Source organism: Helicoverpa armigera, chromosome 22 (genome assembly GCF_030705265.1).
Source record: "Helicoverpa armigera isolate CAAS_96S chromosome 22, ASM3070526v1, whole genome shotgun sequence".
Lineage (NCBI taxonomy): Eukaryota > Metazoa > Arthropoda > Insecta > Lepidoptera > Noctuidae > Helicoverpa > Helicoverpa armigera.
Genome location: NC_087141.1, coordinates 2,609,203 through 2,626,471, shown reverse-complemented (window position 1 = coordinate 2,626,471; position 17,269 = coordinate 2,609,203). Strand labels below are relative to the sequence as shown.

The window sequence follows — 17,269 nt, the reverse complement described above, 5'->3', positions numbered from 1 at the left end:
CAGTTGAGGTCAGATAGACGTGGTCGATAAGGTCGAAAAATGCAAAAACACGCTTTTTTTTTAATTTGTCAGATACTAGGTTTTGAAATTGCACAGCCGAGTCGCTCCATGTAAAACGCTGGTACTCTGGTTTAAGGAAAAGTCTATGAAAATTATAAAAAAAGAATGTATTACAGAACTCTAAGCTTATCTTCCGCCGAAACAAAATAATGTCATTAGATTATTAAGTGACAGTGAGTGTGAAAAAGTCGTGGTGGCCTAATTGGCAAAGAACCAACCTCTCGAGTATGAGGGCGCGGGTTCGATTCCAGGTCAGGCAAGTGCCAATGCAACTTTTCTAAGTTTGTATGAACTGTACGTTCTGTACCAATTACTGTGTTTCGGATGGCACGTTAAACTGTAGGTCCCGGCTGTCATTGAACATCCTTGGCAGTCCTTACGGGTAGTCAGAAGCCAGTAAGTCTGACACCAGTCTAACCAAGGGGTACTGGGTTGCCCAGGTAACTGGGTTGAGGGGGTCAGATAGGACAGTCGTTCCTTGTAAAGCCCTGATACTTAGCTAAATCCGGTTAGACTGGAAGCCGCCCCCAACATAGTTGGGAAAAAGGCTCGAAGGATGAGAATATTAAGTGAATGCACAAAGACATAAGGTTTTTTGCAAGTGGGATGCATGTTAACTTTGTAATTTGTGTGACTTGAACCCTGTCAACAGTTTTTTTAATAACTAATGTTGAAATAAAGTTCTGATAAAAGACACACGTACATAATATAAGCCCAAACAAGGGCTAGCTAGCTATATTCCGTTGCGGTTTTTCCTCGATGCAGCGTCTCGTCTCCAGCATAAGATCAGGTTCAAATCTGCGCATAATAAGTTTCATTCGATTTCTTTCGAAGCCCACCATTAGATCTAGACCTTATGGCCACGGAATCTCATTTATATAGGTTAGTTATATAATTCTATGTAAAAAAAAACAGGCCGTTCCAGATAACTTAGTAAAATCTCCTGTTTAAGAAGTCGGTTAACAATATAAAAAACTATTCAAGATTCGCTATTCTCCTTATTCCAATTTTACTGTATGTAGTCACACTTCTTTCGCTGTACATAGCTCTTATGTACTCCCTTATGTATTTCCTTATATACTCCCCCTATTTACTCCCTTATACACTTCCCTTTGTGCACATTTATGTACTTTGTAGTCCCCCTGTGGTACCAGATGACGAAAATAACAGACTCAAGGTAAGTGTTCACCCATAAATGTAACTACTAGATGAAAGAAAGAAAGAAGAAAGAAAATACATTTCTCTTCTTCAGGCTCTAAGCCGTTGTAGGTAAGATTTGATTATATTCATCAAAAACGAACATTTGATAGATACATAAGTTTATTTTAATGTAAAAGCAATGAACATTCACTTGATATCAGTTAGATAACATTTTTCGGAGAGCAGAACCATCACAGTTATAATGACGTACCCATGATTAAATGTTGAAACAAGTACAAGAATAATAAATGTGCATTTAATTTTAATTACATATATCAATTACATAAAAATTACTTAACGGACGGACCGTCAAGAGACATGAAGGAATCAGCATTAAGAAGGTATGTGTCACAAATGTTCTTATTATCGAAGTGTTGCAGTATGTCGGGGTGCAGGTATCTGTTGATGACGGCGGCGCACTGCAAGTCTGCGGTGGCGTGTGCTAGCGGTGAGGTCAGCTGGTGCACGACGACGGGCAGCTGAGAGTGGTGCTGCAGCGCGCGCGCGGGCGGCTGTGGGCGCGCGGCGGCGGCGCGCAGCAGCACGCAGCGCAGCGCGCGGCGCGCGCGGCACGTGCGCGCGCGCTGGATGCGCGACAGCGCCGTCTCCAGCAGCGCGCGCGCGTACTGCGCCGAGTGCGGCACGCGCCCCAGCAGAGTGCGCACGCACAACTCCACCTTCTGCGCCCACGTGCGAGCTGCCTGCAGCCCGCCCAGCCCGCGAGCGTCGCCGCCCGCCATCAGAGTGAACATGTGCCGCGCCACGGAGTTCTGCAGCTCCTCTTCGCGAGCAAACTCCGACAACTGCTCCTCCAACTCCACCTTGAGCTCGTCTGGTGCGAACCCGATGCAATATAATGTGCCCGTCAAACCTGGAATACATATTTATTAGTACTCCAATTGGCTGGTACAAATTATTCTGTGAGAAAATTAATCTGATCTCTTACCTCGGTCTTCCAAAAGAGCCACCATCTCTAATGCTATCGCGATTCCTGTTTCATAGCCTAAGAGGTAGAAGTTATTTTTCAATCCCGTCTTCTTCAAGAACACCTAAAATGAAAATTTGATTTTAACTAGTGTCTCCTGCAGCAGCTTAACTAAACAGCTTCAGGAGGGTTACTTACGTCAACGAATCGTTTAGCAGTTTCCTGTACAGTTTCGTTAGGGCGGTCGAGCCCCGGCTGCAGTACAATGGCGGGCAGCTTGAGGCGCTCGCACAGCAGCCGGAACCGCTCGTGATGTCCCTCCATGCCCGGCACTATGCACAGGTAGGTTTGGGTTGCGTCGAATTCATCGTCTCTCTGCAAAACATCAATCAAACAATAAGGTTAAGGAAAGAATATGAAGATAGATCTTTCTGAAGTGAGTCGTGATTACAATAATGTATCACCTGGTAAAACTCCACCATAACATGGTCTTAGCTATAACAATAGGATGAATAATTACCATTGAAGAATTGTTGACAAGGCTGGGCAAACAAACGAAGTCTGTTGTTGCGACAAGTTCATCTGCGTCCACATACGTGAAGAAGGTAGACAAGCCCTTTTCATCTTTGAATTCTGGTTTGGTGATTGAACTTTCTATTTGTTGTATCCTTGAAAGAAAATTGAATATCTTAAAGTCAATTCTGCAATGACCACATGTGAACTACGGTAGAACTATGAGCCCAAAATGGTTAAAAATTAAAGCTAATTGTTAAAAAGAAGAAATTTAAAAGGCTCCAACATTACTAGACCGTGGTGAGAGATATACTTACGTTTCAACAGTGAGGGAGGGAATTTCCGTTTCGTCGAACACAATATTATAAGTTAATTTCAAAAATTGAGATATTTTTTGAACGTTGTCATTTAATACACCCAATTCCTCCAACGTTGTATTCTTATCCGGCGTCTCCTTGAAAGTTATCCCTGTAAACATGTTTGTTTTTGTGTTAATATTTAATATTTATCTAATTTAATAGTATCTATTCTTTCATTAATATTTGCCATCGTCGTTCGTCCTATTTAACAAGTAGCACTTTCCTAAGCCTACATAGACCTAGGGTAGTGATACTTAGTTTTACTTTTGCCCAACACTTACACAAAACATTATCTTAATTATTTATATCACAAACGCTGAAGTTACTTCTAGGATTAGAATTTTACCTGCGAGGGCGACAATTTTTTGTAGGAGCGAAGTTTGATGTTCAGGAACGGTGCTCGCAAGAAGAACGTGCTGTATGCCACGCAGAGCTTTCTCGGTCAGGTCAACCGCACCTCGGTACAATACAACCTCGTTATGAGATTCCTGTGAAAATAATACTTTGTTCAGTGCCTAAAACAATTTTTCTTTAATAAAGGAATTGTGTTCATTTAGCTTTTACAGGGCCTACCACAGGTCTGCGTCGTGGTAATAGAAAGTAAAATAAGTAAAAAGCTAACGTGGATAAAATGTAAGAGCATCAGATTGGTCGTCTCTGGGGTCGGTGATGGCCACGCCCTACCATATCACTGGGGCTTTAGCCTAAGTGGACAAGACCTGTACCTAGCAGTGGGATGATAAAAAAAAGCTGTGAATGCAATTTAAGTACTCACGAGGTTTATTTCAGGCAACGATAACATTGTTGCAGGCAAGCTGTTATGTACTCGACGAAGGATCACGTCCTTTCCAATAGTATTAGTACCGGTGTTCAATATTGCAAAGTATCTGGCAAAATAAGACATCATCGTGTCAGTCTACTGTGCTCCTGTAGTAGTCTACTGGTAAATTCTTATTTTATGCTCAATTAAAGGCAATCGACAATAAAAGTACAGGACAGTTTAGTACAGTAAATAAACACTATTCTTAACCAAAAGACACGATATTATGGGGAACGATACTCACTTGATATCTTTACATAACTTCCTCGATACTAAATCCAAAGTGTTGAGTTTAGTTTCGTCAATGTGTTGTTGATTGTCTGCCAGCGTGACGTAAACTCCTTCCACTGGGCCGAGGCGCTGGGCGTTACTGACCACTGCGGAGATGTCCGACTCCTTTGATAACTCGTTCGACATTACTTCCACTTTCACACCTAACTTTTGCCACGATCTGGAAGCACATCAAAGAGCATATAAGAGAAAGAAAAAGTAAAAAGTCAAAAATAAAGTCAGAGTAAGGTTTTATATATTACCGAATTTTCAACTGTATGTAGCTAGCTGAAGGACTCTTAAGGTGTACACAAAGCTTTTTAGCTCCTCTTTGTACTAGCCGGTCACCTAGCAGCAACCCAAATGTTTCATCGTTGCTTATAATAAGATGACAATCGTCAGTAGAGCACTTCAATCTAAAAAAAGAAGATACTTTAGTTGCAAGTCTTTTTAAATTTATGTATTTAGAAAATAATCAATTCAGTTGATGACGTTTGATAACACGTCGGCACCAAATACCTGGGTTGAGCCGTCAGTGTGTCATCGTGCATCCTAAGCAGCACTCTGCCGCGGTGCCGGCTACCGTCCTGTAGATAGAACGCACGCGCGACGTCGTGCGGGGAGTACGTCACTCGCGACAGCGGACGTACGTAGCCCGCACGGATTCCCTCACTTATCATGCGCTGCAAAGCCTGGATGAAAGACAATTATATTTTAAATATAATTTGCCAAGCCTTGCCCTGCTAAAAACCACTGTGTGGTGGTGTACATACATTGCGTTCACTGCTATTTTCACTGTCAAATATGGTTGAGAAATCAACAGTAGTATAAGCTCTTTCCTTAGTGAGGTGGAACATTCCGAAGTCGAAGTCTTCTTCTTGATTATGTAGTTGTGAAATATCCAAAAACACTCCATCGAAACCACCACAGCAGAGTGTAGACTGTGAATAGAAGAGTTTGATTTATTTAATGCTCAAAAGGTGATAAATACACAATCAAATGTATTAAAACAAACCTTCTTCAACTCTCCTTTTAATGAGCTTATAACAATTTCACATCCCCTCCCTGCTGTAGCATTTAGAATCATGTCTCGGAAACTATGGTCACGAGAATTGCCGATATTTTCAGCTGAAAACAAATAATACACCATAAAGTTATAAAATCAACGCACGCAAAATTTTGGCGAGGCTTTCGACACCATTTCCATTCTACCCAATCAGACAAACAAGTAGGAAGATAGGCGCCAGAAGACTTCAACTCAAACTATTGGAGAGCTATTTGACAAACGGATTTAAGACAGGCACTCACACCAGAGACAAGCAACCAATTTCTTACGGTGTGCCGCAGGGAACAATTGTGGGTCCTACGCTCTGTCTCATTGTCTTAAATAACTTGTGCTGTCTGAACATTCCAATTAAAGGGGCGTGTCATTTGTAGATGAAACTGTAAAGAAAATCATGAGTTCTACCTTTCAATCCTGGGAACAGTTTGAGAAGGAATCGTTTCTTCTTTATATCACTAACGGTAGTGTATACTTGGCAGCCGTGAGCCAGTACGATTGACAAGACAGCTTGACCTAAGGTCCCGGCTCCTCCGTGCACCAGCACAGTTGTATGGGGTTCCAGCTTCTTGTACAGCTTAATGGCCTAGAACACAAAAACTATATTAAGTTTTACGTAGCAGGCAAGTATGGTAAGAGCTATGTTATGTTAACATTAGTATGTACCAATGTTTTTACACAACCGGGTCATTGAATGCAATGAATACGCAATCTTCTTTTGACAAAAAAAAATCTCCTGCTCTCTTGGTGATATGCGAGGAACTTATTGAATAAAAATGTTCTTTTTTAATACTTTTGCAGTACTTGATTAGGGGCTGGAAGGACTTGGTGTGGTGTACTCACGAGACAGTAGAAGGCGTGCGCGTATGCGAGCGGCACGGTGGCGGCGTCCTCGAGGCTCCAGTGTACCGGCACGGGCCACAGCAGCTGCGACTGCGCGCGCACCACGCTGCTGGCTGCTCCACCTCGCACCAAGCCCATCACGCGAACACCACTGGTCATAGGGAAAATTGAATTATTATTTTTCTTATTATGGAGCTACCTAATTTACTATGGTTGAGAGTATACATGGAAAGGGCCTTGCTAAATATTTCTGCAAGTTACAAGATTTTCATTTCTGGAGATATTTGTAATTATGCTCGAAGAGTACCTATGAGTATTACCTGAGTATTATGTACAGGTAGTGAATGGTGTTCATCAATGATTTCTGTGGAGGATGGGGAACAAAGTCAAACAGCTAAAATAACAACTCTCAAGTCCATGAGGATCCAGTGTGTTTTAAATTACCTTTCCGTGGTCCCACTGAAATCCATTCCGTAGTCGTTAATAACGTTTTGTCCAAATGACAAGGCTCCGCTAGCCTTCTTGGTGTCATTATAACTGATACCAGCGTAGTGAACCTGAAAGAAGATTTTTTTGTAACAGTTGAAAATCGCTTAGTTTATTTAAAAATTAATTTAACTTGGTTAATAAGTTGTTTGAAGATACCTTGACTTTAACTCCCGGTTCGTTGTTCTCAGGTGTTTCGACCCATGTGAGTGAATCAAAATCACCGAACTGGTTGCATTTTAAAGTCACATTGCTTACAGGTGCAGAGTCTACCAAAGAGGTATAGTACTCCCCTCCCCATTGGTTCTAAAACATACAAATATTAGTCAAGAGACGACCAGCCTTTTCATTTTAAATATTTAAAAAATCAAAATTCATAATTCTTACATTATTCACAACATTATATGCCAGTTCAACATCTGGTACGTCGCTGCAGTAGAAGCTATCGATGCTCTCTTTGCCGACCATGATCAGCTGGATCTTGTTACCGTTATCTTGTTTACGCCAACCGCTCACAAGTTCTTTGAGTCCTGGCAGTGAGGGGTACGGCGCTATGATCAACAGGCGATGTCCCGCGGCCAGGTTATCGCGTGTTGAGATAAGGTACGGGATGTCGGCTTGGGATCGCACGGTGGTGGTGGTTGTGGCGACAGGCGTGGCAGCTCCCCAGCGGCTCAGCTGCAGCTGCGACTGCTGCTTCTTGCCGTCGCGCACTGTTCTGTGCGCGGAGACCACGCGGTACAGAGACGAGGGCCGCGCGCGACCTCCGAGCGTGTCCTCCTCGCTCACTATGAATTGGTCTCGTTGCAAAGTACGATGCAGTAACTGACACAACTGTGAAAATAATTTGGGAAAAGCCTATTAAGTTATGCTCTTTGGTTTTTCATAATAATTATGTCATGTGCTTTTCATAGCTCAGTATAAGAATTTGATACAATGTATATAAATTTCAGAATTTGCTCTATTTCATTTTAGATTTTTACTTACTTCATCATCAGTTGATAGGTTTTGTACGAGAAAAAGATCAACATCTTTTAGTTCCAAGTTCGCTTGTTTCTTTATTGCTGAAGCTCGGCTTATTTCCGAGTATTTAATATTGAGGCTAGAAATGTTCTTCAGAGCATTATCAATTTCGATGAATATAGACTCATTTGATGGTTCGTTAACTATTCCAACTACATTGAGATTTGTTTTACTCAAATTTTCCGCCACAATTTGCAGGTGAACTTCAAGAGAAGATGATGCCTGCAACAACACAAAGTAATAGTTATATCTTATTTCTTTCATTATAGCCGGCCAACCTCGATGGCTAACATATACTTACATCTATTTCGGTTTTGAAAGGTATGAAATTCAGAGACTTTAGAACCATTTCTTTATTTTTCAACAGAGGCAGTTTTTCATATTTTATGTTATGTATTATGACTCCTCCGCACCTGTAAACAAGTGAGCACGTCAAGACGTTGTTTGGAGAAAATGAAATACCTGATTTCAAGATCTATTCTCACTTGGTATTGTAGTACTGATCAGAGACATAAGCTTTCAATGAAACTTTGAAGTCCGAAACAGCAGACTGTTTCACACATTTAGCATGCTGGTCGACATCGATGGAGATGCTCCTGATGTGCGTGGGCAGCGTGACGGCGCGGTGCGGCTGGCGCAGCATGTTGAGCTGCAGCAATCCGTCGAGGAACGTCACCCAGTTGTCGCGCCACGCCAGCGCCGCCGCGCTCAGCGCGCTGTCACACCCCTCCATGCTGCGGAACTCACCGCTGTGCGAGAACACAATGCAAGCCATTTACTTTTACCTTTCTTTTAGTTTCATTGTAAAAAAAGGCTCATAATGAATTATTTCAAAAGCAATAATGTATTTATATTAAATTACCTGTACGAGTAATCTCTTTCACTCAATAAACGATAAATATCATCTTGTGTGAGCTCTACATTTAATGTGGTATCGCTGTCATAATTTGGTTTTGATTTTTCAGTATCAAATATTTTTATACCACCACTGATGACTCGAGAGCCTTCATTCAAAACCTGTGAAGGAATATTATTTAATTTTAACAAAAGCTATTATTTCATAACAAAAGTTTGGATAACTTGGTAGGTTGTATTGCTGATACCTCAAACCTGCCAGTTCCTCTCTGGAGAGACAGGTTCAGACGAAGTTGACGCTGGTCGTGTAATATCGGTTGCGAGATCAGATGCAGGTCAGTGAACTCCACCGACTGCTGCTTCTTCGGCTTACCCGCAGTCATGCAGAACACATCCCACACCAACACCAGAGTAGCCGCATACGGGAATAACGTTTGCCCTGTGGATGGATGCATTTATCATAAGAATATATTTCAGAAACGAGTTTGGAGTTTGCAGCCGTTCAGGTCAACCAACCCAACGTGTGCTAGCTGTCTTTGCTTAGCGTATGTCTGTTGCGTCTGGTCCAACGGGACCGGGAGAGGTACTGAAAGTAAAGACGTACAGTGCTCACTTACCTCGCATTACGTGTCCTTGCAAGTAAGCATTGTCAAGATCCTGCAGGGAAGTCACGTAATTGCAAGTGGCAGCAGTTTTTCTGTTGGCTGTGTTGTAGAAAGGTAGAGGCCTACAAGAAAACAATGTATATAAAACTCACATTTTTGATTGAACGTCACAATAAGGATCATGCAAAAAAAAATGGATAAAAGGAGTTTTACTTTTCTGTAGGGCAGAACACAATCAATTGAAATAATATTGTGGTCTCGCCTTTCCATTTACTCTGAGGTCGGTTTTATTCACCTCATTAAGAATAACGCTAGCCTGATTATGTATTAAAATTTAATTCTACTTACCATTTCTCACCATGAGCCCATTTGACGAGGTGAGATAAGAATGGTGTTCCCGTGGACACGGGCAGCTCAACTTTTGGATACAGAACATGAACTTTAGGATTGTATCCTTCCATAAACAATCTGAAACAATCGTATTTTAATTAAAACATAGAAACGGATACTATAGGATCACCTGAATTGTTTTCAGGTACCATGATGTTCGAGTAGGTGTTAATGTGATCAACATGTAAGATTCTACAGTACCATCTCGAACAATAGTCACGCCTACGATCAGGTAAGGCGAAAAGGCGACTTAAGCTCAATAGTTTACTCACTTGCCGATAGCTTCGAGTACTAAGAAGGCGTTATCGTCGTGCTTCCTCCTGGTGAGCGCGATGTTCTTGCAGCTCGGCAGCGAGCGCTTGAGGATGGCCTGCAGCAGCCCGTGCGGCGCCACCTCCACCAGCACCGCGTTGTTGGGGATCAGTCGGGACGTTTCCTCAAACAATACTGGGCTCTGCAAGATGTTTTAAATTCTTTTAGATATCGTTTTCTAAAATTCGAGCCAAACATAGCACAGTCGTTTTATACACATAAAGATGATTTTTAATTAGCCCTCATAGATTCAAAAGGAAGGATCACAATCACAGAGTGCTTTACTCACAAGCAAGTTGTTGGTATGATATTCAGCAGAACAGAGCTTCGCTTGCGGTTCACCCCACCTCTCCTCTGGAACTGACGTCGACAGCCAGCGCTCGCTGCGAGGCTTCGGATCCTTGATCACGTCGGATAAGTACTTGAGTAATTGAGGACCTACATTACAAAAAAAATAATGCTTAATAATCCATCGTTACAATCGTTGTACATATTATTTTTTAGCATCGCCTGATTTTGGACACTATTTTTAGAAGTATCTTCAGATAGAAGAAAATACATTTTTGCACTATGGATACTCACCAGCATCAGCAATATAACGTGAGTGATAGGCAATGTTGGAGCATGGAACTTCTTTAGCGAAAATTCCCTTTTCAGTCAACTCAGCCACAAACTCGCGCATCTTGTCAGCGGGTCCCGAAATAGTGCTGGACTCAGGACCATTGTGACAAGCTACTTGGATTTCAGGAGGACACATCGGGGCAATCTACGAACAAAACGATAACACTTCGTTACAACAATTACATAGTCAATTTCGTATAAGTTCGCTTTTAAAAATGTCATAACTTTTTATCTTTTAAAAATAATGTTAGGGTTCAAAATTACTTTCAGATGTCTTATGTTCAGTAGGAAATAGAACTGATTGAAAGTAAAATAAGATCACCTGTTCGTATCCCAGACCAATGGCAGCCATGGAGCCGCGTATGAAGGGAGTCTCGAGCGACACCAGTCCGCGGCTGTAGGCGGACAGTATCATCTCCTCCGCCGTCAGACAGCCGTCGGCGTACGAGCATCCCAGCTCACCCACGCTGTGACCTGGTTACATAGCAAAAACAATATAAGAGAGGCTCATTACTAAGTTATAGTACGTTCTAAGGAATGTCAGTTCTCACCAATAATTCCATCGGGAACAAGTCCAACCGCTCGGAGAATATCAGTAAGACCAATCTGAATGGCAGCTATTCCCACGAAGGAATGTAAAATGTTGTCAAAGGTCTTTTCATCTGAAGATGTTATGATGTCAACAATATTGATTCCTTTGGGCTCAAGTACTTTTCGGCATCTGAAATTATAGTAAAGTTGGTTGAAAATTGAGGTGTTTGTGTAAGTATCCTCTAAATATTTTTGGAATATATTCTGTACCGTTCTATTGCGGCAGCAAAAATGGGAATGCGCATGAGTTGCGCACCCATACCGGTCCACTGAGAGCCCATTCCGCTGTACACGAACCACAGCGGCTTGAGAGCGTCGTCAAAATACTCAGCCTTCTCACTCAGGCTCACGGTTTTGTTTTCTTCGTCAGACTCTGAAAAATATAGTTATAATTTAGAGCCCTGCCTCATTAGGACGCCAATAGCGACGTCGCCGGCTACGTATCCAAGCAGTTAGTATTGAAATGTATGGAACCTAACTCACTTAGCGACGGTTTGGCAACATCGCCAAATTGGAGGCGTGGCCACGAGCTACAGTCCCCTACGTGGCTTCTGGCTACCGTGGCAGCTTGGCAACGTGGCCACAGTTGCCACTATAATGTACACGGTAAAGTGCACCTCCCTCACACAGTCGCCAATGTGGTCGCCAGCAGCGTGCAATTTTTTCAGCAACGACGTAAACAATTGACAGTCGAGACGCCATGGCCACTCGACTTGGCGAATTTGGATGCCAGAAGTAGCCAGACCTGTGCCGCTGGCGACGTGGCCATGGCGTCCTAGTGAGGTAGAGCTCTTACGTCCTCATTGAGTAGGTTTCGGCATGTCACGATTAATATAATTTAAGTTTGGTATTAAGATGTGAAAGGAGTATTTACTTAGAATAACAAATCCTCTGCCCAAGTGTCCCGAAGTGTTAGATTGATGTGCATTGTGGAACAGCCTCAGCTGCTCGGGGTCTATGGGGTTTGCCTTCAGATCATCCAGAATATGCTTCACAGCGACGTCGTGTCTCGCTGATACTGTCACCAGGTGTGGTATGTTTGTCTTGTAACGATCGAGATCCTGCAAAACAAAATGACTCTCGTTTATTATATCATTCTTTTGTTTTTTAGGTGATGCTCTTTTAACTTTTTTACCTTAGGTTTGTAGTGGCCATGTAGCAACACGTGTGAGTTGACGCCTGCGACTGACATGCCGTTGACTGCGACATAGCTGCGCTTGAACTTCTCGTGGTCGGTGACCACGCGCATGCGCCCCTCACGCAGCGCCGCTACGTCCTGACGAGGGTTATCGCAGTGCAGGTTGGCGGCTAGTACACCGTGGTGGTACCCCAGCAGTACCTGCAAGACACGAAGATTGTTGATTAAATCAGAAGCTCTTAATACTTTTTCCTGAAGTAGATAGTAGTGATTGGTTGGTACTCAATTTAATAAAAATGTCTACCTTATTTTGGATGAGAAAACTGAAAAGATTTTGGAGTTTACCTTTGTGATGGCAGTAATACCAGCGGCAGCTTCATTGTAACCGACGTTGGACATAACGCTGCCCACCAACAGGGGATCTTTTCTGTCCTTGCAGAACACCTCTTCGATGGCTTGCAATTCCATTTTATCAACCTCTGGTAGAGCTGTTGAATAAAATCACATTTATATAACTGCTTTCATGCAATCTTTCTTTTCTTTACTGGGAAGTTATGAGGAGGTCAGATTGTTCAAATTACGATCTTTCTCGGCTTATGTGTCCATTAGGAGAAAATGGTATCTTAGTTTAAGTTTGTTTATCAACTTTTTGGAACCGTGCAACTAATGTGACGTTTCATAAGTGCCTGCAAAGGCCTATGTGAAATAAAAAGATTTTGATTGTATCAGTACAGTTTATGTGAAAATACGTATGTTAAAATTAACCAAATTACTAACCGCATCCGAAAGCTTCGATATATTCGATAGCTTGCGCGGGTACTTTAGCTTCTTCGTAGAACGTTTTGATAAAGTTGATAGTTTTGCTCATGTCTCTGTAGAATCCGTATCGAGGGCCTGTCTCTCCAGCCAACAGACCCGTGTACTCCGACTTGACGTGCAATACATCGGCATAAATCCTGCATGAAGTGACAGAAAATAATGTAGTTTTTGTCCTGACAATACCCTTTAAAGCCCAGACGTAATTTTGATACACCTGAAGAAAGGAATCTGACAAAATTGTTAAAAATTTGAGTTTAATATACAATCTATAGGTACCTTAAAGCATCCTTGGCTTTTTGCAGAAATAGTACATTGATCGCTTCAGACTTAGTGCAGCCATCAGCCTTCTCGTCAAACGATTTAGTTTTTCCATCCTCACATAGTTTAATGATTCTGAAATCAGAATAAAATGAACACTTAATTGTATGATCTGAAATAGCCCGGATCTCTAAACTTTTTGGGTCGACGCAATAATGTCTTCCATTTCTCTCAGTTAGCTGTCATTTATTATTACCCTTAGTATTCATGTCATGTATTCTGTTCTTGTTTCATCTACATTCATACCGAGAACACTCTTTATGGCATGCCTTCAATTCTTTCTCAGCACAAACCTCTATCACCATTACCTTCCATAGTGCACTGAGGACTGCGGGTGCAGACACAAGAAGGCGCCTCCGACGATAGCAGCCTCGCACTCGCCGCGACTGATGGCGAGGTAGGCTTGCTCTAGCGCCGCGGTAGAACTGCAGCACGCCTCGTCGATAGACATGGACGGACCCTTCGCGTTCAGCCAGTATGAGATGCGGTTCGCAAACATCGTTTTGCTGCACCTGATTAGCAAACAAAAGCAAATAAAATTAGCTAACCTGTTCCATTTTGTTGCCTTTGAAGATGCCAAAAAACTACCCTTGTGAGAGTAAAAATTACATCTGTTTTGCAATAGGGATGGTTGTAGCTATTATTTTTTTTACTTACCCAGCTATACCAAAGCCCGATCTAGAAGAAGCCTCGTAAAAACAAGCCTTTTCAGTTTCAGAAAAACATGATCCGATGTAGACACCGATCTTCTTGCCGGAAAGCTCATCAGGATTGACTCCTGAAAAATGAAATTATTATCATAGAAATAAAACCTTCTGTAAAAAACGAGCAGTCATGAGAATCTTGTGGTTTTAAGCACTATAGGATTTTAGTGATTGGAATATGTCTCCAACATCTAAGTGGTCTAGCCCGGCATGAATCAGAATGTATGTATGTCTTGCTAAAAAATGGAAAAAGATCACTTTCTTGTTATGTGTATACGTTTAAAAGAATTATTTGCCACAGTAACTGGTAGACAGCTGGAAGTAATCAACATTTTTGTATTGCTTTTTGTAAAAGAAGAAAATTTCAAGTAGGCGTAGACGCGGGTTCACAATCTGCTATAAAACGTACTCCTGGACGCTGTGCCTGACTGCGATGTTTTGATGATGATCTGGCCACTGGCCGTTATTGTTCATAATTCAATAAATAAATAAGAAACTCAGTGAAATAAAATTATAGTTCTTGACATTCTTCTATTTTTAGGCTGAAATTCAAATGAGAATTCGAGCGAAAACTTTGTAATTCAAATTACTACACCATTGTCAAAAACAAGCACGTACAGTGTTGATCACGTTTTTAAATAAATTAAGCTTTCTAATTCGGTGACAATACTTTGCGAGATCGTTGACCATTTTAGTTTCAGTACCTAATATGACTTGCCTAACTTGAAATTATCACAACGGTGTGAGTCCTGCCCATGTATAATACTTAGGTATAACTGATTCTAATTTACAGGTTTATCTTATTATTTTTAGTAGGTATGTTTAATATACTATTATGGAGAGTTGATGTTTGTGAATTTGTGATCTAAATAAGGTCTATATAAGGTTTCTAAACCAACGCTGAAAATTATTTTTCACTTCAGTAGCTTAAAAAATGTACTTTCTAAGTATGTCTTAGACACCATTGACTGTGTTTCGGATGGCACGTTAAACTGTCATGACCCGGCTGTCATTGAACATCCTTGGCAGTCGTTACGGGTAGTCAGAAGCCAGTGAGTCTGACAGCAGTCTAACCAAGGGGTATCGGGTTGCCCGGGTAACCGGGTTGAGGAGGTCAGATAGGCAGTCGCTTCTTGTAAAGCACTGGTACTCAGCTGAATCCGGTTAGACTGGAAGCCGACCCCAACATGATTGGGAAAAAGGCTCGGAGGATGATGATAGCTTAAAAAATCACAATGAGACAAAGCATGGCAAAACATTTGCCTCACTGGTAGAAGTGGTAGACTTAAAGAAAAACAAAAGTCTCTCGGCGGGAATACAATTTTGTTCTCGCTGCTGAAAAGTAACGTGTGTTACATAAGAGCAAAGTTTTGCATCTCGCATCAACTTGCTGAGGATTCTTTTTAAGAATCACTCGCTACCACGCTCGCTACGCTCGTGATTCAAACAGTATCCTCCGCTCTCTCAGGATTTCAAATCTACACTCGCAGCAAACTACAACTTTGCTGACTTGTAACGCAAAAAAATATTACCAATACAAAGTTATTATCACACAGAGGTCACTAAGCATGCTTCGCGAGTGAATCGGACCTATTTTATTGTTCTCTAAGTGAATTTACAAAACATGCATTGTTCATTATTTGTTACAAATAGATTAATTTATAATTAAGCGTGTAATGGTAAATGTATGTAAATGAATGAATAAGTTAATTATATCCTGCTTCATGGAGTGGTTACTTCTGGACGCAGTTGAAACCGTTGTTTTTATACTAACCAGCATCGTATATAGCCTGGTATGACTGCTCGAGCACCTTGCGCGCCATGGGGTCCATGCAGTTGGCGAGGCGGTAGTGCACCTTGAAGAATTGCGCGTCGAAGTAACTCAGCCCCGGCACTGACCCCGAGTGCTGCACCACTTCTGGGTGGTTAAATTTGAAGCGAAGTCCTTTTTCTGTGACAGGATTTACCTACGATACACAATAAACTTGTTATAGTGTCATAAACAGAGAAGGAAGACAACTATCATCTAGCGAGTTATCACGATTACTTTTTCAGATATACGAGATAATGCTTGTTCTCTCTAGTAAGCATTTGCGCACACACAGGTGCATTCCCTATTTCTTCAATCTGGTAGTCCGATGGAATGGCAATCCGATACGATCGGGGAGAGATCACATAGGCAGGATCGCGGAGGAAGGAAAAAGTAACCTCATGCTGAGACTCCTTCATCTAGATTTCGAGATTTTCTAAGGTCTTAAAAAGATATTTCACTTACCTTGTTATACAGGATTTCGTCGAAGTCCTTTACGTGTTCTGAGTCCGGGTACAGTCCTGACATGCCACTGATGACTATCCTATCTCCACTTGACACTGAAGAGGCCAGTACCTCCTGAGGCACGCTCTCTTGCGGTGACGGCGCCATTCTTCTTAGCCGTTTGGTTTATCTATATCTGTATACAAAGTTTCACTGTACAATATTTTTAATTACACTGTGACACACTGGTTATGGTGATTGCAAAAGCCCCAATTGACTTAGCGCGATGATTTCTTATAACAACAGACGTTTTAAATAAAACTGTTTCTTTCCACTATAAATAAACCACAAGTACCAAATACTAAGGATTTAATAAATATTAAGGCTCATTTTTATGATACAAAACTTATAATATTGGGCGATATAAAAATACTTTACAAAAACCCCGAACTGCAATCTATTTGCGCAACCGGCTGGTACTATGTTTTTGTGCTCACCGATTAAATTGAAACTGAAGCTATTCACTAATCAACGAAATGATAAATTCAAACGGTTGACGTACATGTGCGTAACTGTTTAACGTTATGGAGTATTTATAAAGTGTTTTTAATGATAATTAGGGTCAAACCTGTACTAGATATGTAATTTAAGTGAACGGAGTAAAGGGTGTACAAAACATATGTATATACTTGTTGAACTACAAGTAGGTGCCAGCATTTGACACGCCCAGGTTTCATTTATAGGCATTAGAGAATTATTGTCTTCCAAACGTCTCGTGATTTAATATCCTCATCTTGGCATTAGTATGTACCAAATTTTAGTCTCGTAATAAAATATGAATAATTTGCATTGATTGAAAAAAAGTCGTGGTGGCCTAGTGGGCAAAGAACTAACCTCTCGAGTATGAGGGCGCGGGTTCGAATCCAGGTCAGGCAAGTACCAATGCAACTTTTCTAAGTTTGTATGTACTTTCTAAGTATATCTTAGACACCAATGGCTGATAAAAAGGTGAAGGAAAACATCTTGAGGAAACCTGGACTATATAGTCTGAAATCACCAACCCGCATTGAGCAAGCGTGGTGATTAATGCTCAATCCTTCTCC

At 41.5% G+C, this 17,269-nt stretch overlaps 1 protein-coding gene across 1 annotated transcript; it reads right to left on the bottom strand.

The window, feature by feature from the left end:
- Positions 1 to 1,500: 1,500 nt before the first annotated feature.
- Positions 1,501 to 16,816, bottom strand: LOC110370854 (fatty acid synthase). Its single transcript, XM_064040330.1, has 40 exons — positions 16,664 to 16,816; positions 16,188 to 16,362; positions 15,687 to 15,879; positions 13,866 to 13,986; positions 13,517 to 13,720; positions 13,167 to 13,283; positions 12,849 to 13,027; positions 12,417 to 12,559; positions 12,069 to 12,272; positions 11,808 to 11,994; positions 11,144 to 11,306; positions 10,894 to 11,063; positions 10,665 to 10,816; positions 10,304 to 10,487; positions 10,011 to 10,159; positions 9,682 to 9,863; positions 9,368 to 9,487; positions 9,032 to 9,141; positions 8,663 to 8,853; positions 8,422 to 8,576; positions 8,045 to 8,308; positions 7,861 to 7,972; positions 7,524 to 7,781; positions 6,924 to 7,370; positions 6,696 to 6,842; positions 6,495 to 6,607; positions 6,051 to 6,201; positions 5,616 to 5,793; positions 5,163 to 5,275; positions 4,921 to 5,088; positions 4,667 to 4,839; positions 4,411 to 4,563; positions 4,122 to 4,328; positions 3,833 to 3,944; positions 3,404 to 3,545; positions 3,016 to 3,166; positions 2,706 to 2,853; positions 2,384 to 2,560; positions 2,207 to 2,309; positions 1,501 to 2,131 (listed from the first exon to the last, which is right to left on the bottom strand). The coding sequence occupies exons 2-40, from the start codon at positions 16,332 to 16,334 to the stop codon at positions 1,551 to 1,553; spliced, it is 6,969 nt and encodes a 2,322-aa protein (XP_063896400.1). The 5' UTR covers positions 16,335 to 16,362; positions 16,664 to 16,816; the 3' UTR covers positions 1,501 to 1,550.
- Positions 16,817 to 17,269: the final 453 nt, after the last annotated feature.